Source organism: Typopeltis vanoorti, chromosome 14, assembly GCF_054136105.1.
Source record: "Typopeltis vanoorti isolate ZY-2024b chromosome 14, IOZ_Tvanoo_1.0, whole genome shotgun sequence".
NCBI classification, from domain to species: domain Eukaryota; kingdom Metazoa; phylum Arthropoda; class Arachnida; order Uropygi; family Thelyphonidae; genus Typopeltis; species Typopeltis vanoorti.
Window position 1 is genome coordinate 29,929,752 of NC_143562.1, and position 27,708 is coordinate 29,957,459.

General features: G+C 36.7%; 1 protein-coding gene across 3 annotated transcripts in view; it reads right to left on the bottom strand.

Moving 5' to 3' along the window:
- The window catches only part of LOC150099333 (extracellular matrix organizing protein FRAS1-like), a 1,385,483-nt gene that overhangs the window by 1,199,475 nt on the left and 158,300 nt on the right, over window positions 1–27,708 (bottom strand). For all 3 annotated transcript variants that reach the window (XM_090403569.1, XM_090403568.1, XM_090403570.1), the window contains exon 9: window positions 12,803–12,842. In XM_090403569.1, coding sequence (XP_090259695.1) covers window positions 12,803–12,842 — 40 coding nt within the window. The remainder of the gene's footprint in view (window positions 1–12,802; window positions 12,843–27,708) is intronic.

Sequence of the window (27,708 nt, forward strand, 5' to 3'; positions counted from 1 at the left end):
CAGTAGTAGGGACTGATGGAATATCAGCATGTGTGCTAAAAGAGTTCAGCTGAACTGGTTATTCCTTTGACCAGGCTGTTTAATATGAGTCTCAGAACAGGGAAAATTTCACAGGCATGGAATAATATGTATGATAATTCCATTGCACAAGGGTGGTGTAAAGACCAATGTATCCAAATATCGACCAATTAGTATCTCAGGGTGGTGGTGAAGATTTTGGAAAAATTGGTTAGGGCTCGCATTCAGAAATGGGTTGACAGTGAATCTCTACTTTGCAATGTACAACATGGATTTACTAAGGAAAGGTCATGTTTTAGCAACTTGCTCACATTCTATAACAATGTTACCATTGAATTAGATAAGGGGAATGGATACAACGTCATACTTTTGGATTTTGCTAAGGCTTCTGACAGAATACAGCATGGTAGACTGTTGCATAAATTGGAGAAAATTTGTTCGGGTTATAGAATATTAGCATGGATAAGAGGATGGCTGACTGACAGATATCAAAAAGTGGTATACCTTAATAACGCAATCCACATGCAAAGTGAGGAGCACCTGATTTTCAAACATATCTGAACCTGTTGCAGCATTTAAAACCGTTCCAGGCTCATATTAATTTTGATAATTTTTCACGGAACACTTATTCACTTTCTGCAGAACACAGTTTGGGAAACCCTGGTTTAAGGTAACAAGTGGTGTACCATAAGGATCAGTGCTTGTGTAAAACTTGATATAGCTTGTAAGTACTAAAGTGCTTTACATCGATTTTTACAGAGGTCAAGTCCCATGAGAATGTTACAAAAATAACCTTATTTGTCTCTGTATATTTCATGCTAGATATTATTGTAAATAACCCTATGGGAATTAACTGTATTTACTCCTTTAACGAGAATATTTTAGAATGTCAAAAACAAAAGCAATGCTTTGCTACTGGAACTTTGTATAATAGCTCTATATGAGGGCATAAGAAAGTTGTTTACGATTTTAGTGTATGAGAAAGTTGCTTACGAGCTCTGCACATAAACACCTTCAAAGTCAGTGCCTGAGAGATTTAAAGGTTCAGACAAGTTTCCGCTGCCCAACAAGATACAATCAAAGGAATGCACAGAGGAGAAGAAAGAACGGGCCGGTCTTAAAAGAAGATCAAGGAGTCGTGCCAAATTCTTTGGGGGTTACCTTTCGTGCAAGGTTCCAGTGAACATAAAATAAAAAGGGACTGAGCCGGACATCGAGAACCGGAGTTTTTGTTCGTCGACAGTCAGAGGCAAGAGGCAGTAAGAGGCAGAGTTATCATCGTCGGCAATTAGAGTTATCATCGTCAGCAGCTAGAGGCAGAAGTACTGGGAGTAGGATCAAGAGGAGCAGACGTTACGACGAGCCCACACCAGAGGAGAAAATTGGGAATGACGAGAGAACAGCCGATGTAAATACCCGAAGCAGTTTCGCTCGGGAGTCCTTTTGTCGCAGGGGAATAACTCTTGCTGGAGTTATTCGAGTACCGCAGGTTGCAGGTCACAGCCCGCTAATTCCCAACAAGATACTACTGATGCAAGACATTCCTGAAGGAAGCCCAAGACCTGAGATGAAAGAAAAGCCATAGAGACTTTAGTGCAAGACTTTTGATTGAATGTGCGATACAGAGCCTCTGTAAGTTTGTTCTAATTTTTTTGTACATTTGCATTTATAATCTAGGAGATATGTTATAGATGGACTGATAAGAATTAGCTTAATAGTAATAAGAGTCCATAAGAGAGTCATTTGGAATGGTAATGATTGGCATAAGATTTGTGAAATAACTATACATAGTTAGCTAACCTTTTAATGAGTAAATCAGAGTTTTCAATAATTTGATTTAATAAGCAGAGAAGTAATTGAGTAATTGTATTGTATAGTTAATTAATATTGAAAAGAGAAAGTTTGTTTCTTTATGCTGAAAGTCTAATGGATAGGTAGAGAGGTAACCTCCCTATCATTTAATTAATGTACTTTGATATTAATGTAAATAAATGTGTTTTATTTATATATCAATAGAGTGCCACCTGATTCTTTAAATTACAATGCACTGTTCCTAAATAAACTCAAACTTGTGAGCAGGTAACAACTAAGGCATTACTATTACTATTACTATTATTACGGGCAACTCCAGGGAGTCATTGGACTCATCGAGGGAGGCCCCAAATCATATTCATCACAACTATTTGACATTCATACAGTATCTATCATACCTCGCCTTAAACTCATTCACTGTCACAGCATCCACCACAGACTCATGGAGCGCATTCCACTCATTCACTACTCTAAAAGTAAAGAACCCAGCTCTAACACCTTTACTAACCACACTTTTGCCCAGTTTCAATGGATGTCCCCTAGTCCTCCCACAACTTGCCTCTGGATCCTCTCCACCTCCTCCCCATCAAGAAGAAACCTAGGTGACCAAATCTGAGCACAGTAGTCTAGATGGGGTCTTATCAAGGCTCGATACAGAGGAACAATAACCTGCTTGTCTCTGCTTGTCAACGTATTCTTCAGCAACCAAGTGATTTGATGAGCTGTTTTGGTCACTTTTCCAATGTGTGCAAATTTCAATTCCTTATCCACCAACACTCCTAAATCTCGTGCCTCATCAATTTCCTGGAGCACGGTTCCACCAATGCAGTAAACTGCCGCCAATCTTTTCACCCCAAAATGCATAACCTTACATTTTGCCACATTAAACTGACATCCATTCTCCTTAGCCCAGACCTCCAATCTATCCAAATCATCCTGCAAAATTTTGACATCATCTGCATTCACTATTGCCCTACCCAACTTCACATCATCCGCAAACAAATGAACTGTTCCTCTCAGATCATTTCCTATATCATTTATGAACAAATTAAACAGCAGTGGTCCAAGAACAGATCCTTGTGGCACACCACTAGTCACAGGCCGTCTTGTGGACTCTACTCCCGAGTAAACCACTCTCTGATATCTCTCCGTCAACCACCCTCCTATCCATCTCACCAACCCTATATCCATTCCCATATGCTGCAATTTACTGATTAGAATTCCATGTGGAATCCTGTCAAAGGCCTTGGCAAGGTCCAGTAAAATCACCGTAAACCCATTACCCTTATCCAGTTAAGCCGTCACTGTGTTATAATACGTGAGCAAGTTACTGAGGCATGACCTACCCTTCACAAAACCATGCTGTCCCCGATACAGTATCCCATTTTCTTCTATCCAATCTTGTATTTTCCTCTTGACTATTTTCTCTAAGACCTTGACAATGATTCCTGATATGCTAATCGGTCGGTAATTTACTACAGCAGTCTTGGAACCACCTTTATGCAGTGGAACTATTTTCCCCTCTTTCCACCCGCTCGGGACTAACCCAGACCCGAGACTCAAATTAAACAAAATGGTCAAGGGTACTGACAATTCTTTAGCTGCTTCTCGTACAACACGAGCTGGTATACCATCCAATCCCACAGATGTATTGACATTGAGGTTATGCAATAGACTACTCACCTCCACTTCATTAACCACAATTCCTGTATAATCTACTGGTTTATTCGTTTCTGCAATGTCACCACCTGGATGATATACTTTTGCAAAGTGCTCACTCAGTAACTCAACTATCTCAACTGATTCAGTTTCCTCCCTACCATCGGCATTCTTTAAAATCAATCTGCCATGTACATTTTTCCTTTTACTTGCTACATATCTAAAAAACTGTTTAGGATTCTCTTTAGCCTGCATGGCCAATGTTCTTTCGTAATCCTTTTTTGCTTTTCTTACCACACTCGTTACCCTTCTGGCCTGCGCTTTATACCGTTCATGTGCCTGCCGGTCACCCTTCTCCTTAAATTCCCTCCATAGTTGTTTCTTTTTTTGCAACTCAAGCTTAATGGTGTTATTCATCCATTTAACCCCTACTTGATTTATTATTCGGACTCTAGGTATACAGTCAGCCATTGCTTCATGCAAGCACTTCTTAACTACCTCCCATGCACTATCAACTTCTAGTCCTTGCAGTTGTACATGCCATGGCACTGAACCAATCAAACTCCTAAGCTTGTCATACTTTCCAGCCCGATAATTCCACATGTACCCTGTCTTAATTGAAAATTCTACACCTTTAGCCACCTCCCAAGTTAAGACCCTATGATCACTCTCACCGATTGGTGGCAATGTGGTCATATTTGTTACAGCCAAATCCTCAGATGTAATTACTAGGTCAAGCACTCTCTGACCCCTAGTATTTTCCATTACATGCTGTCGCAGATAGTTTTCCCTTAATAACCGAATAAAATCCAGTTCCTTCCTCCCGTGTGTCCTCTCCTCACTCCAATCAATGCGACCATAGTTGAAATCTCCCATAATAATCACCCTCCTTCCACCCATTTCTTCTATTTGCTTGTGCATACTGTCACCACCATCTTTTCCATCACCTGGTCTATAGCAGCACCCAATTGTATATTTAGTTCTGCTAGCCACAATCTCACACCAAATGGCCTCAAATGTGCTCTTTTCTCTATCCTGCAATTCAACTTCTATTCTCCTTGGCTGGAGCTCATCAGCTATCATCAACAATACTCCTCCCCCCATTTTATTCTCTCTGTCATTCCTGAACACACTATACCCATCACATTCAATCCCACTAGTTATATCATCTACAGTAAGCCATGTTTCACTAATACCTATAACCTGTGGTCTGGAAGTGCCAACCATGGCCAAAAACTCTTCCTTCTTGTTCCTAATACTCCTAGTATTAGTGTACATGAATTTAAGACCCCCATTAGCCCCAACCCTACCTTGATTGCACATTAAAAGCATAGTTTAAATACTTGAGAAACCACGACTGTTTACGTAAACTTTATTGAAGGAATTTATGCTAGTGAGAGAGAGAGAGCTACCAAACACATTACTGAGTCTTATGCCAATATAGAAATACTGGTGGCACAGTCTTAACAAATAAATTTTCCGGTGTTCATAGGCATACGACTAGTAAATGTGAATAAACATAGTACATAATAGAATAAGTAAGGAAGGTTACAAAAGCAAAAGCGCACATTGCTTATTAGAATAAAGATATTACAAAAAAAAACGCATTAGACATTGTTCATTACAAAGGAGCAGTAACCAAGCAGGCTCACAAATAGCAATAAATAGCCACTGTTTAACACTTGGTCCATTGTTATTCAATCTGTACATTAATGATATTGGGAAGGATTTAACAAGCGACATACAGCTATTTGTTGATGCAAAGATAGGTAGGGTAATCAGGAATGATGCTGATATGTAGCACTTGTAGAATGATTTGAATAGGTTGAAATTGTGGGCATGGGAAAATGGGTGTCAGTTCAATGTGAGTAAATGTAGTCATTCACTTCAGCATGATTAGATATCCAATGTCGTATTATATTGGTGGAATTAGACTAGAAGAAACTGATGATTCTAGGGATCTTGGAGTGTTAATAGATAGGAAGTTGAAGTTCAGGGGCCATGTGGGATTGCAACTACAACTCAAAAGATAATTGCAATGCTGAAATGAACGTTCACATGTAAAGATAGGGATATTATTTTTCTTCGTTACAACGCCTTGATAAGACCTCACTTGGACTATTGTGCGCAGATCTAGTCTCCTGGTTTCCTTTGTGATGCTGATATATTGGAGAGAGTACAAAGGAGAGTGTTAAAAACAATATCAGGATTATAGAATACTGATTATGAAGTCAGATTTAGAATTTGCATACTGCAGACACTAGCAAACAGGAAAAAAAATGGGGTGATATGATTGAGACTTACAAACTTCTGAAAGGGTCATACAGGATTTCAATTGATGGAATTTTTCAATTTATGGAGGGTGGGGAAAGGACGAGAGGGTATCCTTGGAAGCTGAGAATGAAGGCCACCAAGAAGGGTGTGAGGGCTAGATTTTTCTCTCAGAGGGTGGTGCATGATTGAAATGGATTGCCTTTGGACGTTGTGAGTGCATTCAGTGTGAATGAATTCAAGAATAAGTATGATAGTTGGTGTGTGTGTGTGTGTGTGTGTGTGTGTGTGTAGTCTGTGGCCTTCCTCAATGAGTCTCTGACTCCCTGGAGGTCTCTCTTAATAATAAGAATAATTATAATAATAATAAAACAAAAGAAAATATATATACAGTTCTTATTAGCTAAGGATATCTGTTCTCGGAAAATACAGAGAAATTGTGGATAAGCCATGTGTAAGAATAGGGTAAAAAAGTTGTGAAAAGATTTTAGAAAGAATATAGTAGATATAGTATATAAATCATGAAGGTGAAAAATGTTTTGGATGGTATAATAAGAAAGCTTAGAAATGGAGATATACTATAAATTAAAGATGCCAAGAAATTATATTCTTGGTTTAATCCTTTATTTAAGCATAAGCAAACAAACTTGGCACATGAAATTACTTCATGACTGGGCTACTTGTATACAGAGGCTAATGACTTCACATCAGTTGCCTTTTTAGGATATTAAGGTAACTGATGTGACGTCATTAGCCTCTATATACAAGTAGCCCAGTCGTGAAGTGACTTCATGTGCAAAGTTTGTTTGCTTACACTTGGATATAGGATGATACCAAGAATATAATTTCTTAGCATCTTCAATTTATTTTACCATAAAGGTGATTTGGATATCTGGATTAATTATTTTGAAAAATTAATTTACCCAAATTAACCATTATACACAAAAATTGTATCATACCTCTCCTTAAATCCATTCACTGCCAAGGAACTCACAACCAATTGTGGCAATCCATTCCACTCACTCACCACTCTACGTGCAAAAAAATCTGGTCTTCACACCCATACTAATCAAACTCTTACACAACTTCCACAGATGGCCCCTAGTTCTCTGACTATTTGTCATATATATTGAAAAATTTCATTTGTATCAATTTTATAAAACCTGTTTAATAACTTAAAAGTTTCTATCATGTCCCTCCTTTTCTGCCTATCAACTAAACTTTGAAACCTACTAACTTTCAACCTATCCTCATAGGGAGTATTCCACAGACCTGTCACTATCTCAGTCACTCGTCTCTGAATCCTTTCTACCACCTCCTAATCCCCAAGAAGTCCACTGACCAAATCTGTGTACAGTAGCCAAGATGTGTCCGAATCATAATGTTATAAATAGGGATAATAATGCCCTTATCTTTACTTATTAGCATGTTTTTTAACATCCAAATAATCCTTTGAGCTATTTACCAACTTTTGCAATATGCTCTCTGAACTTTGATGAGGCTAGGAACTCAAGTTCCTAGCCTCATCAATTTCCTACAATCCAATACCATCAATATGATATACCATATGCAACATTTTCAACCCGAAGTGCATAACCTAACATTTTCCAACATGAAATTGACAATCATTATTCACTGCCCACAATGTCAATTTATTTAAATCATCCTGCAGGATGTCTACATCACCTTTATCAACTATTTTCTCCCCAGTTTTGTATCATGAGCAAACAACTGTACACAGTGTGCCCATTAAGTAATGAGACAACAATTATTATATCAAAACAAAGAACTATATTTGGAACTGTCAATTACAGAGATTCAAAATAATATCCCTCCAACTACACATAATATTTACATCTGTCACACAGGTATTCAAAGACAAGGTGGAAATTCTGAACAGGAACCCCCTTCAATCTCTGGGTTCACACTGAGTTGGATCTCCTCAATGTTGCTGAAGTGCTCACCTTTCAAGGCACACTTCATCTTTGGGAAAAGGAAAAAAGTCTGTGGGAGCCAAATCTGGCAAATAGGAAGGATGTTTCATCACACAGATCAACTTCAAAGCCAGAAACTGCTTCACAGGCAGTATACATGGGCGGGTTGTCATGCAACAGAAACCAATTATTGTGGAACATTTCTTTCCTGACACATCACATCACATGCCTGTCATGGGCAACAATTTCTCTAGCATTCATCACATTTTAATTTGACATGTAGAAACTGGCTGTCCAGTGTGGTTCATCTTCCAGGGACTCCCCTCCCCTATCTTTAAACATTAAAAACCAGCAGAACAGCCACTTTAAAATTTTTATACTTCCATATGCCTCCAGACACCAGGGAGTAGTATATGGTGGAGTAGAATCTAGAATGATAGTGACTAGTGGGGTAACCCAAAGGACAACCCAAAAGGATCAACCTTAAAACAGAGTAAGAAACCCACTGATAAAATTACAAATAGGAACATTTAATTGTATAACATTAAGAACAGAAGATCTTGTCATTCTAGAAGAAGAGCTAAAGAGAATAAAATGGGATATAACAAGATTAAGTGAAGTAAAAAAGGAAGGATGAGGAATTTATACAACTTAAAAGCAGCCACTACTTTTACCATGATGGAACAAATACAAAAATAGGAGGAATAGGATTTATTATCAAAAAATCCTTAAAAGAAAATATAGAAGAAATAAAATATGTATCAAACAAAATTGCCAAACTTACACTGAAAATCAACAATTCTAAAAATAGTATACAAATTTATGCCTCAACACAATCTTATTAAGAGGAGGAGAAAGAAGAGTTTTATGAGGATATGCAAAAAAAACAGTAGATAATAATAAGAAATATTTTTTGATCATAATAGGAGACTTTAATGCAAAAAATGAGAAGAAACTTTTCCCAAATAGAAACGATTAGAACTCATGGGTTAGGGAAGAGAAATGAAAATGGAAATATCTTCATAAAATTTACAGAAGCCAACAGACTCTACTTCATGAACACATTCTTCAAAAAATGCCCAAAAAAGAAATGGACGTGGAGAAGTCCAAACGGAGAAGTCAAAAATGAAATAGACTATATCCTCTGCAACACAAAATATATAATACATGATGTATCAGTCATAAATCAGTTTAGAACAGGAAGTGATCATAGACTAGTAAGAGCTAAAGTTATGCTGCTCATCAAATCAGAAAGAAAGAAATTAATAAATAAAACCAAAAAACTTGATTCTAAGACAATAATTTAAAAACAAAAAGAATATAGAAACACAATAAATAAAAAATTAGATAAAATAATATTTTTGAAGAGGATGTTGATAAACTAAATCAAGCAATAAGAGATATCAGTAACACCTGCAAATAAATTTAAGAGAACATTAGCAAAGAATAAAGAAAACAAACTTTCACAGGAAACCATAAACATGACAAAAAAGAGAAGAGATATGAAACAAGATAAAAACTGTACTTTAAAAACAGAATACTCAGAATTATGCAAAACTATAAAGAAAAGAGTAAGATATGAAATCAGAGCTTATAACACTAGCAAAATCAAACAAATAATAGAAAGTAACAAAAATATGAAATTTCTAAGAGGAAGCCCGATGATTGAAAACAAACACTTAGTAGCAATAAAAGAAAATAATGTTACAGCAACAAGAAATCAAAACAAATCATCAGAATACTGGAAGAATTTTACAAAGAACTTTATAAAGATGAATCAGATAAAACCATACAAAATAATAATAATAATTATTATTATTATTATTATTATCATTATTATTATTATTATGGTATCTCCATGGAGTCAGTAGACTCATCACGGGAGACCCAAACTATCAAAACAATATCTATCACATCTGTTCTTGAATTCATTTCCAGACGAAGAACTCACAACTGAGTCAGGCAATTCATTCCACTCATTCACCACCCTCCAGATGAAAAACCTCATTCTCACACCCTTATTAACCACACTTTTCCTTAATTTCCAGGGATGACCTCTTGTTCTTCCATCACTTTCATACAGCTGAAACATTTCCCCTGCATCGATCTTATAATAACCTTTTAGTAATTTAAATGTTTCTATCATATCCCCTCTTCTCCGCCTATCAACCAACCTCTGCAATCCACAAGCTCTCAATCTATCAATGTAGGAAGCATTTTTAACATCACTCACCAACTTAGTCACTCTCCTCTGAACCCTCTCCACAACCTACTCATCTCCAAGGAATCCAGGTGACCAGACCTGAGCACAATAATCCAAATGTGGAAGTATCGATACTTTATAAAGGGGAATAATAACCTCTTTATCTCTGGATGTTAGTGTGTTACTCAATAACCAAGTAATCTTATATGCAATCTTGGACACCTTAGCAATGTGTCCCCTGAACTTCATCTCCCTATCCATCAACACTCCTAAATCCCTAGCCTCATCAATCTCTTGGAGTACCATTCCATCAATGTAGTACACAGCTGATAATCTTTTAATCCCAAAATGCATAACTTTACACTTTTCCACATTGAACCGACATCCATTTCCTTTTGCCCATTTTAGCAGCTTATTTAAATCATCCTGCAAATTCTCAACATCAGCTTGATTTTTTATTACACTACCCAACTTTGCATCATCAGCAAACAATTAACTATCTCCCTTTAAGCAGATGGGGATGGATACAAATTAAACAACAATGGCCCAAGCACAAAGCCCTGAGGTTTTGTGGTTGGGCCACTAGTCACCTGCCTCATCCTGGACTCTGCTCCTCCATACACCACCTTCTGGTATCTCTCCCTGAGCCATTCTCCTATCCATATCACCAGTTTAGTATCCATCCCCATCTGCTCCAATTTGCACAACAGTATTCCATGGGGTATCCTGTTAAAAGCCTTAGCAAAATCCAAAAGTACCACTGTGTAGCCATTTCCTTTGTCCAACTCAGATGTCATTCTATTATAAAAAGTTAATAAATTGCTAAGGCAGGATCGACCTTTAACAAAACCATAACATAATAGAAGTAACTCCGCACAAAAAAAGTCAAGATCATAGTTACTTGTATTATATATAAACTTAGTTTTTTCAAATAAAATACATTAGAAACATTCAGAGGAAATTATTTCAAACCAACATTATAAAAGACATAGCTGAGAACCTTAAATAATAAAATGGCATCAAAATGCTGAAAGATCATTATTCTATCATATACCCCTAGTTTCAGCTATACAACATAACAATTATAATAAATTTAGTTTAATCCTTTATCCAAGTGTGAACAAACAAAGTTTGCACCTGAAAATATCTTCAGGACTGGGGTAAGGTAGTACAACACCGGGCAACTCGTAGTAAAGGTGGAGCAAGCTAACATCACTCCTATCTCAGTATCTCCCATAATGCAAAACACATCTCCTTGTGGATATGTATAATGTTATGCATTAAGGGAAGGGCCACTACCAAGACTAGTTTCGACCTTTATTGAGGTCTCTTCAGTGGGAGCTAGGCCCAGAGGTGGAGATACCAGGCAGAAGCAATGGCAGGTCATCTTTACCTATAGGAGTTGCCAAATGATGTGCCACCTTTTTATTAAATTATTCTGGATTTAGAGAAAGATGTTGAAAGTTTAAAGGTGGCACACCGTTTGGCAACTCCTATGGGTAAAGATGACCTGCCATTGCTTCTGCCTGGTATCTCCACCTCTGGGCCTGGCTCCCACTGAAGAAACCGCAATAAAGGTCGAAACTAGTCTGGGTAGTGGCCCTTCCCTTAATGCATAACATTATACATATCCACAAAGAGATGTGTTTTGCTTTATGGGAGATACTGAGATAGGAGTAATGTTAGCTTGCTCCACCTTTGCTACAAGTTGCCCGGTATGGTACTACCTTACCCCAGTCCTGAAGATATTTTCAGGTGCAAACTTTGTTTGCTCACACTTGGATAAAGGATTAAACTAAATTTATTATAGTCTAACCAAATGAAAAATGAACTTTCAACAACATAACAATTATGTGGCTAAATACCAAAAAAAAAATGTCAGTTGATTCTCATTCATTTAATATCTAAGTGAATAATACCTATCAGGAAATATGGCAGTGAAAGGCTATTTGGTTAATGCACAAGACCATAAAATAAATACATTTAATCTGTTAATTAAATGTGCATTCATGGAGTGTATGTTTTTGGGAGGAAAGAGGAGAGCTGATAAAAGTTCATTACCTCTCAAATACAAACCTTTCCAATCAAAGGTCATGTGTTCTTTTTCTTGTAAGTGTGCACTTCATAGATAGGGGCTTCTACCCTTAAATGACTTCAAAATAAAAATACACAACATATGTAAAAATATTTGGTATTTGTTAAGAAAGTTATGTAGGTAGGTATTCTCAGTGTAGATTTTAGAATACATTGTGAATAAAAAAAATACTGGAACAGACAATAATTTCCCTCAAAAACAGAGATATAACAATTTGCTCTAATGAACAAGCTCTTAAACGAGAATTAAAAATTATTAGCAAAATCAGTGAATAAATTATCCCTAACTGGCTGAAGTGTATGAACAGAACTTTGCATTTTCATTTTATGGTTTGCACTCTCAATCTTTGTTATCCTAAGCATAACAAGCTGATATGATGGATTATCTACATGAAAAATAACTTAATAATTTTCAAAAAAAGTTCTAATTCTTTGTTATTATAAGACAATAAGCTTATATAACATGGTGTTTGATAAAATGACCTCCTAGATGAGTCTTTGACTCCATGGGGGTCTTGGGTAATAATAATAATAATAATAATAATAATAATAGTGTCTTCGGACTCCTTGATGAGTCTTCGGACTCCTTGGAGGTGTCACGAATAATAATAATAATAATAATGATGATGATGATTAGAAACTTCTTGAAAATATTAATTTTCAAAAAGATTTTTAGAAAAGTGAGCATAATAACATAACACCATTTTGCATTACTATTCAGATGCACAAAAGAAAGATTTTATAAAACTGTTGCTATAAATCTTTAAAGGAAATTAACTATAAGAAAATCATCCAGAAAAACAATACTTACCATTTGAAGAAGGGCAATTTTTAGCTTTATCCTCTTGATTCTATCGCAAGTTAAAAGGAGTATATTAAATCATTTGAAAGTTTTAATGATCCTACATGAAAAATCATGAGTTATGAATAATGCATGAATTTTAGTCTTAATTCATTATATCATTTATCATTAAAAAAGAGGGAGAGAGAGATTTGTAGTGTTACATAATAGTAATAGCAAACTTTGCTGGCCTGAGGCCAAATGGATAGTACTATCCATTTGGATAGTGATGCTATCCATTACTCAGCTCTCAAATCAAGGCTACTGTGGCCATGATGTTTGTAAATCTCTTTAGGTAATAGACAATTTTCATCTCCTAGTATGAAACTACCAGAGTGAAGGTTAAAAAAGTTCTCTGTTTGCTCTCTAGAACAGCATTGGAAATGCTGTTCTAGAGACCAAAATGGCCATGGTGGATGAAATATCAACCTTCTTATGCTTCATATCCCAATGGTACACTTTACATCCCTATTTTGACTGACATCTAAACATGTCTTGACCAGCCATGATGTGGGATTGGGAATTGGCATTAAAAGATGAATCATTATCTCTCTATGCTCTCTCTTACTCCATTAAAAAAAAAAAAAAAAAAAGTCATCATCTAGGCTTAGATACATTGACAATGTTTTTGTTATCTGACCACACAGCTGCCAAACATTAAACACATTCCTTAGCCACCTAAAAACAAACAACATGAGCGCATACAATTTACTATTGAAATTGAAAATCAGAACTTGCTCCCTTTCCTGGATACACTAGTCCCGCATCTTCCCTCAGGCAGTCTATCCTTCACTGTTTACTGCAAGCCTACACATACCAGCCAATATATACATGCTAACTGATATCATCACCCTTTGCAAAAACTTGGAGTCATTAACAGCTCAAAAACAGAGCTATAACAATTTGCTCTAATGAACAAGCTCTTAAACAAGAATTAAAAATTATTAGCAATACATTTATAAATAACGGTTATAGCAAAAATACTAGTTCTTCATAAAACTTCTTAAAAAAATAACATAGATTACAGTGAAACATAGCTATCCCATACATTAAAGGGTTATCAGAAAAAATTAATAGAATCCTATACCATTATAATCTTATTGCCACTTTTAAACCACCTTTAAAATTAAAATCCATATCATCTTCTTTAAGGCTCCTCCCCTCCCATTGGCACACCCAGGAGTTTATTGCAACTATTGCACCTGTAGTTTACCTTATATTAGGGAAACTGGACGCGCAATCCCTATCCATAAAAAAGAACACAAACAACACATTAAATTCAACAATTTTAGTGAAGCAGGCCTCTGAGATCATGCTCTTAACACCCTACACCAAATTGATTGGAAAAGTACTTGTTCTTTACATCATATAACAACTTGGTGTGAATGAAAATTTAAAGAAGCCTGTGAAATTTTGATTAACTACCCTAATCTTAACAATAATGGTAGCATAAAAATCCCTAGAATTTGGATGACACACATTCAGCCCACTTAGTTTTTTTTTATTATTTCTATTTTATTTTATTTTATTTTTTTGTGTGTGAACATGTTACTCTCGGGTTTAATTTAATTTTGTAACCTAATAGATAATAATATAACAGGATACTAGCTTTGATGTAGTAAGGTTTTTTTTTTTTGTTGTTGTTTTTTTCACCAGAGATCAGGCCATTAGTTTTAACGGTTGTTCAGTAACTTGAGCATACCATGTAGATTGCAGTGCAGCTTGTTTCTTTGTATATGTGTGTATACTCCAGATGATGACCTTAATGTGAAGGTCAAAACATCGAGTGTTTATTTTGGTTTATAATAAACAAAAGTTTTACTCTAACACAGTAGTTGTTTCCATAATTTTCATAATGTGTCACCATCCATGCTCTTACTACACAAGGATTCTACTCTACAGAGCCTGGAAGTCGGTCACTATTCAACCCATTCCCAAAAAGGGCAACAAATCACCATCATCAAACTTTTGTTCAGTCTATCTCACCTTAATCTTCTCAGTCATGACTACTGACCATAGTCATGACTGCAGATATAAACACTAAAGACAAATTCCCTACCCTTTCAGTTGCAGGTGTATATATATATAGTTCCTTGTTCCTGCAAGTTGGCCTACAATGGACAGACAGGAAGATCATAAAAAATACGCTGGAGTCATGACTATGGTCAATGTGGCCTTGCAGACCATGTTTTGGATACACATCACAGAATCAATGGGAAAAAAGATCATGCTCCATCACAGTAAATTTAAAAGGAAAAGACAGGTGTCCATAGAGGGTGTTCCACATAATTAGGACTCTAGTCTTTCATCCACATGTTTCATGCCTTTGTGTGTTTGTTACAAGTCTCATTTTATACTATCTGACAATGTCTCTGTAACTGAGATGAAATATTGAAAGCATTAAATACTTTTTTAATCATAATTTTTATTTTTAATCATTTCCTAGTGATGTTTCACTCCATTAAAATTTTATCATGAGTTAAAAAAGGTTTTGTTCTCTTACCTACTCTCTTCCTTCTATATATCAACAACCTACTCAAATTGACTGCCAAACCAATACATGGTTTTTCTGATCACCAATACATTGCACTCCTCCCTTTCATTTGACAAACCCTGTACCACACAAATCACAACTTCCACAGCATCAACCTCTACTGCATTAAACAGCCTGGTGAAAGGAATAGCCAGTACAGCTGAATACTCTTTTAGCACACATGCTGATATCTTATCAGTCCCTATTGCTGAATTCTTATTCAGTTTGTGCAACAGCTCTAATACCTCATCCTCATACACCTGAATTTCTTCATCCAGTGAAGAGGTAGCAGTGAGCTCAATGTCGTGTACACCAGGTTGATAGCTTTTAACAAAATGGCCACTCATTACTCGAACAATCTCTTCTGCATCTGTTACCCTCATGCCATCTGTGTTTAGAAGGGTTATTCTTTCATATTCGTTCTTTCTTTTACTTGCAGCATGTTGATAGAATTCTTGTGGGTTGTCTTTAGCATGCAGAGCTAGTTTCTTTTCTTACTCAGACTTTGATTTCCATACAACAGTTGTTACTATTCTAGTCTTCTTCTTATAATTTGCATAACGGATATCATTCTTATGTGCATGGTATTCATTCCATATCATCCTTTTCTTACAAATCTCTTGCTTAATAAGATTACACATCCATTTGACTTCTACTCTATTTATTCTTCAAACTCTCAGGACACATTCTGATATTGCATCATTTAAGTATTGTTTAAATGCTTCTTATGCATTGTCGATATTCTTCCCATCCAGTAACCGATTCCATTCTACTGAACTCAGTATACTTCTCATTTGGTCATAATTATCTGCTTTTCTGAATGAAAAAACATTCATAAACTTAGTCACTTCCAAAGTGAGTACCTGAGTACCGCATGATTGCTGTCACCAACCCAGAGGCAGAACAGTTACATCTTTAACAGAAATGCCCTCTGACACTATAATCAAATCTAACACTCTTTGACCTCAAGTTCCTTCTGTCACATGCTGCTTGAGGAAGTTGTCCCTCAACAGCTCAATAAATTCATTTTCATTCTTCTCATGAGATTCTACTGCTATCCAATCAATATTTTGATAATTAAAGTCTCCCATTACGATTACTCTTTTCGAGCTCATCTTTTCTATTTGGTGATGCATTTCTTCATTACTAGCAACCGATCCACCAGGTCTGTAACGACACCCCACTATGTAATTGATCTTGTTAGACTCTACCTCACACCAGATGACTTCAAACTTTCTGCCACATGAAATACTGTTAGTAGTAGTAGTATTACAATCATGGGTCTCAACTCTAACTGGATTCAAGTCATCCGATATCATTAGCAGAACACCCCTCCTCTCCTATCCTGTCTATCCTTCCTAAAAATACTGTACCCTATACACTTGATACCAGTTAGTATGTCTGAATACCCTTTGTTTCTGATACTCTTAGCATTCACGTACAGACATAATAATCTACCTGCATGTTATTTTGTATATTCTTATCTGCAGTCTGCATGATACAGGTCTTTCAGATCTCTATTCTTCTCTAATGATAATGAGATCCTGTAATGATACTGATTACATAATGCTATCTACAACATCTGCCAGTTTTCATATATTGGATTAAATTCTATCTCCAGATAAAGATGTGGTGAAAATCTTGTGCTGAAAAGTGCTAAAGGAAACTGCTAAACTGGCATACCCCAATAATATGACATATTATATTCCAGACCACCACTGTATGAATTTCATTACATAGCAAATCACTGCCTTTTTTTTTCCACTTGAAGATCTGATATATGCATAAACGAACATAAATAAAGAATTTATTTACATCAGATTTGCAAAAAAAAAAATTTAGAATAATTTTCACAAATGAAAAAGAAACAAACTTATTAGAGGATGGATGAAAAGGAACATGTTGACTAGTGTGGTCATATATCCACACAATTAAAAGTCTTTCCATTTCAGCAATAAGATTGTCACATTTATAAATAACTGTAGTATTAACAAAGTGTAACACTTTTCATTTCACTTAGAACTTTATCTTTGTTATTAACAACCGTAATTCACATTTACAATTAAACCAATTGTAAATATCAATACACTACTATGACCCAATTTAATAATTTTAATCTTAGCATGGTTTATGTATCTTCTTGTTTTTACTGGGAGCATCAGCATTCTTACTTTGAATTTTCTCTGTCATTATTATTATTATTATTATTATTACCCCAAGACCTCATGGAGTCAAATACTCATCTGGAAAGTCCTTTTATCACACACACACACACACACAGCTCATCATACCATGCCTTGAACACATTCAAACTCCCTGCAGACACCACACTCTCAGGCAAGGCATTCCAATCATTTACAACTCTGCACGAAAAAAACCTGCCTCTCACTCTCCTACTCACACCTTCTTTATACAGTTTCCAGGAATGACCTCTGGTTCTCCCCCGATCTCCCACTAATTTCTGTAGAACGCCTCCGGCATTGATCCTATAACAACCCCTTACCAACTTATAGGTCTCCATCATATCTCCCCTCTTCCTCCTGTCCACCAGACTCTGCAAATTGCATATTCTCAATCTTTCCTCATACTTGACATTCCAGAGGTCAGAAAACACTACCTTAGTCAGTCGCCTTTAGACCCTTTCCAACATCTCTTCATCCTTCTGAAAACCAGGAGACCAAATCTGGGCACAATAGTCCGTGTGTGGCCTAATTAAAGCCTTATACAAAGGAACAAGAATCTCCCTACTTCTACACGTCAATGTCCTCAGCATCATTCCCAGCAGCCTTTGTGTTGTCTTCACAATTTTGGCTTTGTGTTGTCTTCACAATTTTGGCTATGTGTTGTCTTCACAATTTTGGCTATGTGTTGTCCCCTAAATTTCAGATCCTTATCCACTATCACCCCTAGATCTTTTATATCTTCCACCTCCAACAACATATCCTCACCAAGCATAAATTCTGATTCTCATCTTTGTTTTCCAAATTTCAAAACCTTACATTTTGCAACATTGAACTCACATCTCCATTTCCGTGCCCAATCACTCAATTTATTCAAGGCTTCCTGCAAGGCTACAACATCTTCACTACTCTGGATATCGCTCACCCCATACACAACTTGTTGATACCTATTAGATAGCCAATCTCCAATCCAATGCACTAATCTAATATCCAACCCCATTTGCTCTAGCTTGACTATCAATTTATCATGCGGTACTATATCAAAAGCCTTTGCAAAATCTAAGTATATTACTGTGTATCTTTCTCCTATGTCCAAGGAAGCAGTCACTTTATTGTAATAAGTAAGCAGATTACTAAAACACGACCTCCCTTTAGCAAATTCATGCTGTCCATCAAAGATGATACTATTGTTGTCAACCCAACTCTGGATCCTAGTTCTCACAAGCTTCTCCAACAACTTAACCACAACACCTGACACACAGATAGGCCTATAATTTCATGCTTGAGTTCAACACCTCCTTTATGAAGTGGCACAATCTTGCCCTCCTTCCACTCCTTAGGAACTCAACCGAGTGCAAGACTCATATTAAAAAAATATGTCAAGGCAGGTGTCAACTCCCTGGCACATTCTTTCAGAATACGTGGTGATATATTATCAAATCACACACTCTTATTAACATCTAGTTTACTCAACTCCCCATACACCTCTTGCTCACTTACAGTCAGTCTCTCCTCCCCATCATCTACTGCTCTCAATCTCACCATGTAGTCACATTCACAAGATTGAAAGACCTTCATGAATTGCTCATTAAGTATCTCCACCACACCTTCTGCAACAGCTGTCTTTATACCATTTTCTCCTATCAATGTCATCCTTCCATAATCATTCTTTCTTTTTCTGGCTACATATTGAAAGGACTCCTTAGGATTCATTTTGGCATCATTAGCTAACTGCTGTTCATACCTCTCTTTAGCTACACTCACCAACCAAGTCACCCTCCTTGCCTGATCTTTGTAGACCTCATGGAGTTGGTTATTTCCACTTCGCTTATGCTGCCTCCATAATGCCTTTTTTCTCTGTATCACATGCTTAATCTCTTCATTCACCCATCTTATACCCACCTTATTTAACCTTCTCACCCTTGATACATTTAAACATTGCATCTACTATATAGTTTTTGAAAATCCCCCAAGCTGCATTGATCTCTTTTCCAGCTAACTCCTCATTCCATATTACACCCACTTGCTGTCTCCTGAGCTCTTCATAATCACCCCCCCCCTTTGTAGTTCCACATATACCCTTTTCTCACAGAGGTCCTCACACTGCTGGCAGCCACCCAGGTAATCACTTCATGGTCACTCTCACCAATTGGTGGATGATTTGACACCTCATTAATAATTACATCCTCTGATGAGATGACCAAATCCAACACCCTCAATGATAGCGTGCCCTCTGTTACATACTGTCTGAGGTAGTTATCCCTCAAAAACTCAAGAAACTCATTTTCTTTACTTCCAGTTGCTATCTCATCATTCCAATCTATTTTGCCATAATTAAAATCACCCATAATTATCATCCTTTTCTTATTTGCTTGGCTAATTTGATTTATACATTTCATTATCACCACCATCCACATTTCCTGGTCCATAACAAAATCCAACCAAGTATTTGATTCCATTCTCCTCAATCTCACACCATTCTTCCTCAAATCCAGTGGCACTATTTCCCTCTTATTAGCAACATAAAATAAAATAATAGTTATAAATAGTTTATAATTCACAGCAAAACACCAAAACACATATAGCTGTATACTGAACAATAATATCACGAATAAACAGTTCATGAAAACTGCACATTGGTTGATTTATGGTAGTGTGATGTCACTGAAACTATTATTATTATTATTATTATTATTATTATTATTATTATTATTATTATTATTATTATTGTTTGGCCTCCAAGGAGTCAAAAGACTCATCACAGGAGGTTCTTCCTAAGAAACAAAAAGTCTATCAAGACTCATCGTGGGAGGTCCTTCCTAGGTCCTTCCCCTATCATACCACTCTTTAAACTCATTCACCGTTCTCGCTCTCACCACTCTATCAGGCAATCCAATCCACAGTTCAACCACCCTCCATGCAAAGAAACCACTCCTCACGTCTTGCTCACAGTTTCCTTTCGTAACGTCAAGGGATGGCCTCTTGTCATCACTCCTTCCCACAGTTCAACCAAGCGAAAGAACTCCCCAGTGTCAACCCTGTAACCACCTCTAAACAGTTTAAAAGTCTCAATCATATCACCTCTCCTTCTTCTATCCACCAAACTCTGCAGTTCACATTCCCTCAGCCAATCCTCATAACTATCATTGTACAGTCCTGAAACCATCTTTGTTATCTGCCTATGTACCCTTTCCACAGTTAATTTATCCCCTTCAAATCCTGGGGACCAAATCTGAGAACAATAGTCCAAGTATGGTCTGATCAGGGTCTTATACAACGGAATGATAACTGTTTTATCTCTGCAGGTCAGCGTCCTTCTCATTATTGCGCAATCCTCTGTGTTACCTTCACCACCTTTGCAATATGTCTCCTAAATTTCAGGTTTCTATCAATCATCAACCCCAGCTCTCTTGTCTCCCCAACTTCCTCCATATACCTCCTCCCATAGAGTATGCAGTGTCCCATCGATGTTTCCCAAACCTCAAGACCTTACATTTTACTGCATTAACCCAATACCCCCAAATCATTTGCCCATCTGTCTAGCTTATTCAAATCTTCTTGCAGGGCTATTACTAATAACCCTTCCACGCTTCACATCATCTGCAAACAACTGAATATCCCCTGCAATCCACTGACATTGTCATTGATATGAAGGTTAAATAATATAGGGCCCAGTACTGAGCTCTGTGGGACCCCACTTGTAACCATCTACCTCCTTGAAATTTCCCCACCATACACAACTCTCTGATACCTATCGGACAGCCAATCCTCAATCCAGTTGACCAACCTGACATCCAAACCCATGTGCTGCAACTTAAATATCAGCTTATCATTTGGCACCCTGTCAAATGCCTTCGTTAAATCCAAGAAAATGGCAGTATATGCCTTTCCCTCATCTAATGTTCTTGTAACTTTATTATAAAAGGCTAGCATATTACTAACACAATAGCGCCCCTTCACAAATCCATGTTGACTCTCACAGAGAACATTACCCACATCTGACCAATGCTGTATACGGTCCTTCACTACTTTCTCCTAGATCTTACTAACTACTGATGACACACAAACTGGCCTATAATTAGGCACTTCCAGTCTGTTACTGCCCTTATGCACTATCTTACATTCCTTTCATTCCATGGGCATCTTTCCCGCACCCAACATTCATTGAAAAGCCAGGTCAAAGGTACTGTCAGTTCCCTAGCACATTCCCTCAAAACTCGTGGTGAAATACCATCCAGTCCCACAGCTTTACTGAAATCCAGGGTACTCAGTATTTGAAACACACTCTCCTCCTGTACCTCTAAACCTCGAACCTGCCCAATCCCTCTAGCATTAAAACTGACTCCTACAGGATGAAATACTCCAATAAAGTGTTCATTGAACAATTCCACTATGTCCTCTGCATCAGTCACTCTATTCCCATTTTTATCCCACAATATCATTCTTCTCAGTCATTTCTCCTCCTACTGGCCACATAGCTAAAAAATTCCCTAGGATTTTTTTTGGATCTTAGAGCGAATCTCTTCTCATATTCCAGTTTTGCCTTCCTTACCATATTAGTCACTCTCCTGGCCTGTGTCTTATATTCTTTATTCATCTGCTCTTCACCTGTCTACTTATATCTCTTCCACAGCCTATTTTTCACATGCAGTTCCTGTTTAATATTGTTTGTCATCCACTTTACACCAAATTGTGTCCTCTTCTTCACTTGTGGAATACAGCTTACTATTGCTGCTAACAAATATTTCTTCACAATTTCCCAAGCACTAATGATATCCTGGCCTTCCAATTCCTCATCCATGAAACTTTTCCAAGCTGATGTCTAAGCGTATTATAATCACCTGCCTTATAATTCCATATAAGTTGCTGTTACTTTGATACTCCTACATGCCTGTTCATCTTCCAAGTCAAAACCATATGGTCACTCTCTCTCCAACTGGTGGGAGAGATGTCATCTCAGTTATTATCAACTCTTCTGATGCTATGGCCAAATCCAAAACTCTTGAACCTCTTGTTCCCTCTATTACATGTTGCCTAAGACATCTGTCCCTCAAGAATTCTATAAATTCCATTCCCTTATTGCTACATGCATCTTCCTCTCCCCAATTTATACCGCTGTAGTTAAAATCTCCCATAACAATCATTCTTCTTGCACTTCCCTATCTCAACTGTCTAAACACCTCCGGGTCCCCACCCTCTGTGCTCCTTGGTTTGTAGCAACACCCCACTAAATATCCTGTCTTGCCCATCTCTAGAAATTCCATTCCCTTATTGCTACATGCATCTTCCTCTCCCCAATTTATACTACTGTAGATAAAATCTTGGAAAATGTTGGAAAAGGGAGACTCCCTGTTTCACAAAAAACCACAGGATTGGAACTTGGAATGTCAGAAGTATGAACCAAGGTAAGCTGGAAATAATAAAGATGGAAATGGAGTGCAAGAAGCTGGATATATTGGGAATAAGTGAACTTAGATGGACAGGAATGGGCTATTTTCAGTCAGGGGACTATATGATGTATTACCTCAGGACATGAGACAATTCAAAAAAATGGAGTATCTTTCTTACTCAGGAAAAAGATGGCTAGGTATGTATTGGGTTATAATCAAGTGAGTGACAGAATAATTTCTCTCAGAGTGAGTGGACATTCAATGAATATGACCATCATTCAGGTTTATGCACCTACTACAGAGGCATCAGAAGAAGACATTGAAGAATTTTATGCCAAGTTACAAGAAGTGATAGATGCAGCACCAAAGCGAGATTTATGGCTACTTATTGGAGATTGGAATGCAAAAGTGGGAGAGACTGAGGAACAAGGAATAACAGGTCGTTTCAGTTTAGGTATTCATAATACTGCAGGGAAGAGACTAGTTGAGTTTTGTGCAAACAATTCTTTCTTTGTTGCTAACACCTGCTTTAAACAGCACAAAAGAAGATTGTACACATGGGTATCACCTGATGGACAATGCAGAAATCAAATTGTCTATCTACTTCGAAAAAGAAGATGGAGAAATGCAATTCGGTCTGTCAAGACTTTTCCAGGTGCAGACTGTGGAACAGACCGTGAGTTATTAGTGGCTATGATACAAGTGACACTACGGAAACTGAAAACATCACAAATGTCTATCAGATATGATCTTGGAAACATACCAGCTGAATACAATATTAGCATACAGAACGGATTCAACACACTCAATTTGTGTGAAAGAGAACCAGATGAACTATGGGAAGAGATTAAAGATATAATTAAAACAGAAGCAAAGAAGAATATTCCAAGAGTTTGTAAGAAGAAGAACTCCAAATGGCTGTCAAAAGATGCCATCAAAACTGCTCAGGAAAGGAGGAAAATTTGCAGGAGGTACGGCATTTGAATGCAGAGTTTCAACAACAAGCCAGAAGAGACAAGGAAAAATACTTTAACCAGGAATGCCAACAAAAATGAAGACCAAAACAAGAAAGGAAAAACAAGAGATATTTTCAAAAAGATCAGAGAACTAACAGGAAAGTTTAGTGCCAAGGTGACAATATTGAAAAGTAAACAGAAAGGATATCTTACAGAAGCTGCAGACATCAAAGAAAGATGGAAAGAGTATACAGAAGACCTTTACAGAAAGGACTCCAAAATTACTGAGAAATTTGAAGAGCAGAATTACACACAGGAACCAGTACCACTGGAGAGTGAAGTGAGGTGGGCACTGCAACAGCTATCCAGCAAGAAAGCACCAGGAGATGGAATACCCATTAAGCTGCTCAAAGCCCTGGGAGAAGAGGCAGTTAAAATTTTAACAGCTCTATGTCAGCAAATTTGGATCACAACTACATGGCCTAGAGCAGTGGTTCTCAAACTTTTTTGTCTGGTGGCACACTAAAATCAATAAATAAATTTCATGGCACCCCTAGTATTATTTGCTTTTTATAGAGAGTAAAGTGCCAATTAATTGATTCTGAAAGACTCGCATATATAACCCATAAATAAATTGATATTACAGAAACTAAAGATATAAAGGAAAGCGTGTTTAAAAGAAAACAGATTTTATTTAAACTAAATTGGTTTATTTTCAAACAACCCAAGCTATTATAAAGGTTCAGATAATAAAATACGAACTTAATGTGAAATATGTGCCTGGTGTTGTTTGCATATTTCTTTGATAATTAGGCCTTGTTTTTGAGAGACATATTCGCATCTCATTTTCAAGGGCCTTTAGTCTTTCTCTCTTCTTTGTTTTAATATTTACGAGTGCAGAAAAACCCAGTTCACACAAATAAGATGTAGAAAATTGCAATAAGATGTTAAGTGCTTTGAATCCTATATTGGGGTACTCCTTCATAGTTGTTATCCAAAATGAATTCAGACACATTTCTGAATGCTACAATCTCAACATACGATTGTTACTTATATCAATTAATTCTTCCGCTTCTATAAGACTTAACTCACTCATTGCTGATGTTGACTCGACAAATGGATTTTGAATCCAATCGTATAAATTGACTGAAATGTCTGGAAAATAATGGTCAATTTTTTCTTCTAACGATGTTAAATGACTGTAAATAATCTTTTGCAGATCAGTGTTCTTACATTTTCTGGAGGCAACTTTAAGGAACATTGCTACATTGTTGGTGCTGAATTTTATCTTCGACATTTTTATTTTATCTTTAAAAGCTTTCATTTTATCTGTAGATGTCAAAATATTCTAATTTCTTCCTTGCAAGTTGGAGTTCAGCTTGTTCATATGATCGAATATGTCTGTTAAATAGGCTAGTTTGGAATACAAAAATCATCTTGTAATAATTTATAGAATTCTGGTTTGTCTTCATTTTGGAAAAACATTAATATTTCTTCTTTAAGTTCAAAAAAACGATCCAATACGCGACCTTTTGAAAGCCATCTTACTTCGGTATGAAGAAGAAGATTCTTGTAATGAGATTGCATCTCTTCACATAATCCTGTAAATATTCTAGATTTTAACGGTCTGGCCTTGATATAATTAACCATCTGAATGATTTCTTCTAATACACTTTTTAATTCCAAGCCTATTGTCTTTGCCTATAATGGCTCATTGCTTCATTCACGATGAATGAAGCAATGAATTGTTATAATGTTCTCATTTTCTTTTCTAGCAAAGGAAACAAACCCTTTTATAATTCGAACCGTAGAAGGTGCACCATCTGTACATATACCCACACAAGTTTTACAAGATAGACCATTTGTATTAAAATATGTGTTCATTATATCAGAAACAAGCAGTGATGACAGCACAGTGGTAAAAAACACTGACCAGGCATGCAGTCAGGAATACATATCCATACTAGAAGTAGAAAAAGCCATCAAAGGCTTGAAATGTGGAAAGGCAGCAGGAGTAGATGATATTCGACCAGAAATGCTGAAGTATGGCGGTATAAGAGTCTTACAGTGGCTGCACTGCATAGTTCAGAAAGCCTGGACAGAGGGACGAATTCCCGATGATTGGAGTAGAGCTCTCATAGTACCCATATATAAAAAGGGAAATAAAACTGCATGTGAGAATTACAGAGGTATTTCCCTACTGAGTGTTCCTGGCAAGATCTATGCAAGTATACTTGAGAAACGGTTGAGAAGAATTGTGGAAGAAAAGCTTGGTGAAGAACAAGCTGGATTCAGGCCAAATAGAGGCTGTCAGGATCAGATCTTCACTTTACGACAAATAGTCGAGAAAGCATGGGAATATAACAAAGATCTGTATTTAAGTTTTGTCGATCTGGAAAAGGCATATGACAAGGTGCCAAGAGAGAAGCTATTCAATACGCTTCAGTTATATGGTGTCAATGGGGCATTATATCAAGCAATACTTAGTCTTTATTTGAGTTGAAAGTCAGCAGTTAGAATTGAAGGAAGCAGGAAGATGGTTTAATGTTAAATCTGGTGTGAGACAAGGATGTACATTATCCCCTCTGTTATTCATTATCTATATGGATCACATTATGAAGGAAAGTGGTATTAAACATGATATCAAAATTGGAGATGTTAATGTCAGCTTTTTGCTTTATGCGGATGATATTATACTTCTAAATAAATCTGCTACAAGTCTGCAAGATTCTCTGACTAAATTGAATAGCTGTTGTAATAGATATGGTATGAAGGTCAGCAATAAAAAGACAAAGACAATGAAAATAGGCAGAATCATTGAAAATGTCAACTGTGTTGTGAATGGAGAACCTGTGGAACAAGTAAAACATTTCAGCTATTTAGGCACGATTTTTACTGAAGATGGTAAATTAAATATAGAAATAGACAACAGAATCAGCAAAGCTGGTATGGTGGGAAGTCAGTTGAATAAATTCATATGGAATAAGAGAGAAATCAGTCGGAACACTAAATTAGCTGTGTACAAGACAGTGTTCAAACCAGTTTTAACTTATGGATCTGAGAGCTGGGTCAGAAGTAAAACACTTGACCAAAGACTAGAGACCACAGATATGAGAGTCCTCAGAAAGATTATAGGCATGAACAGATGGCATCAATGGCAATATCATATTAAAAATGAGGATATTAGGAAAGAACTTGACATTGTCAGCATCCAGGAATGCGTTAGCAGAGCTAATCTTAGGTGGTATGGTCACTTAAACAGAATGGGCGAGGAAAGATTAGCAAAACAAGTGTTCTCTGCCTCTGCCAGGTTGGCAGGAAAACAACCCAGAGGAAGACCAAGATATAGGTGGATTGATACCGTACAAAATGCTTTAGACGATAGAAATATAAGATCTGATAATGTTGGAGTCTTGACAAGTAACAGACTGATTTGGAGGAAAATTGTAGATAGGAAATTAATAATGATGTAATTTTTTTTTTCATGTAGTACTATCATATCCTGTATACCCCTTGAGGGTACATGGCAGGAATTTGATGATGATGATGATGATGATTATATCAAAAACATCTTTTCCCGTTGTAGTTTTTTCGAATTCCTTGCAGCATAGAAATTCTTCGATAATATTATCATCTTCAATGAATCAAGTAAAAACAAGTAAGTGTGCTTTACCACCGATATCAGTTGACTCATCTAACTGCAAACTGAAAAATTTTGATTCCATTATTTTGGTTATAACTGACTTTTCAATATTGACTGACAGATCATTAATATGTCTACTCATAGTATCATTTGATAATGGAATCTTCTTTATTT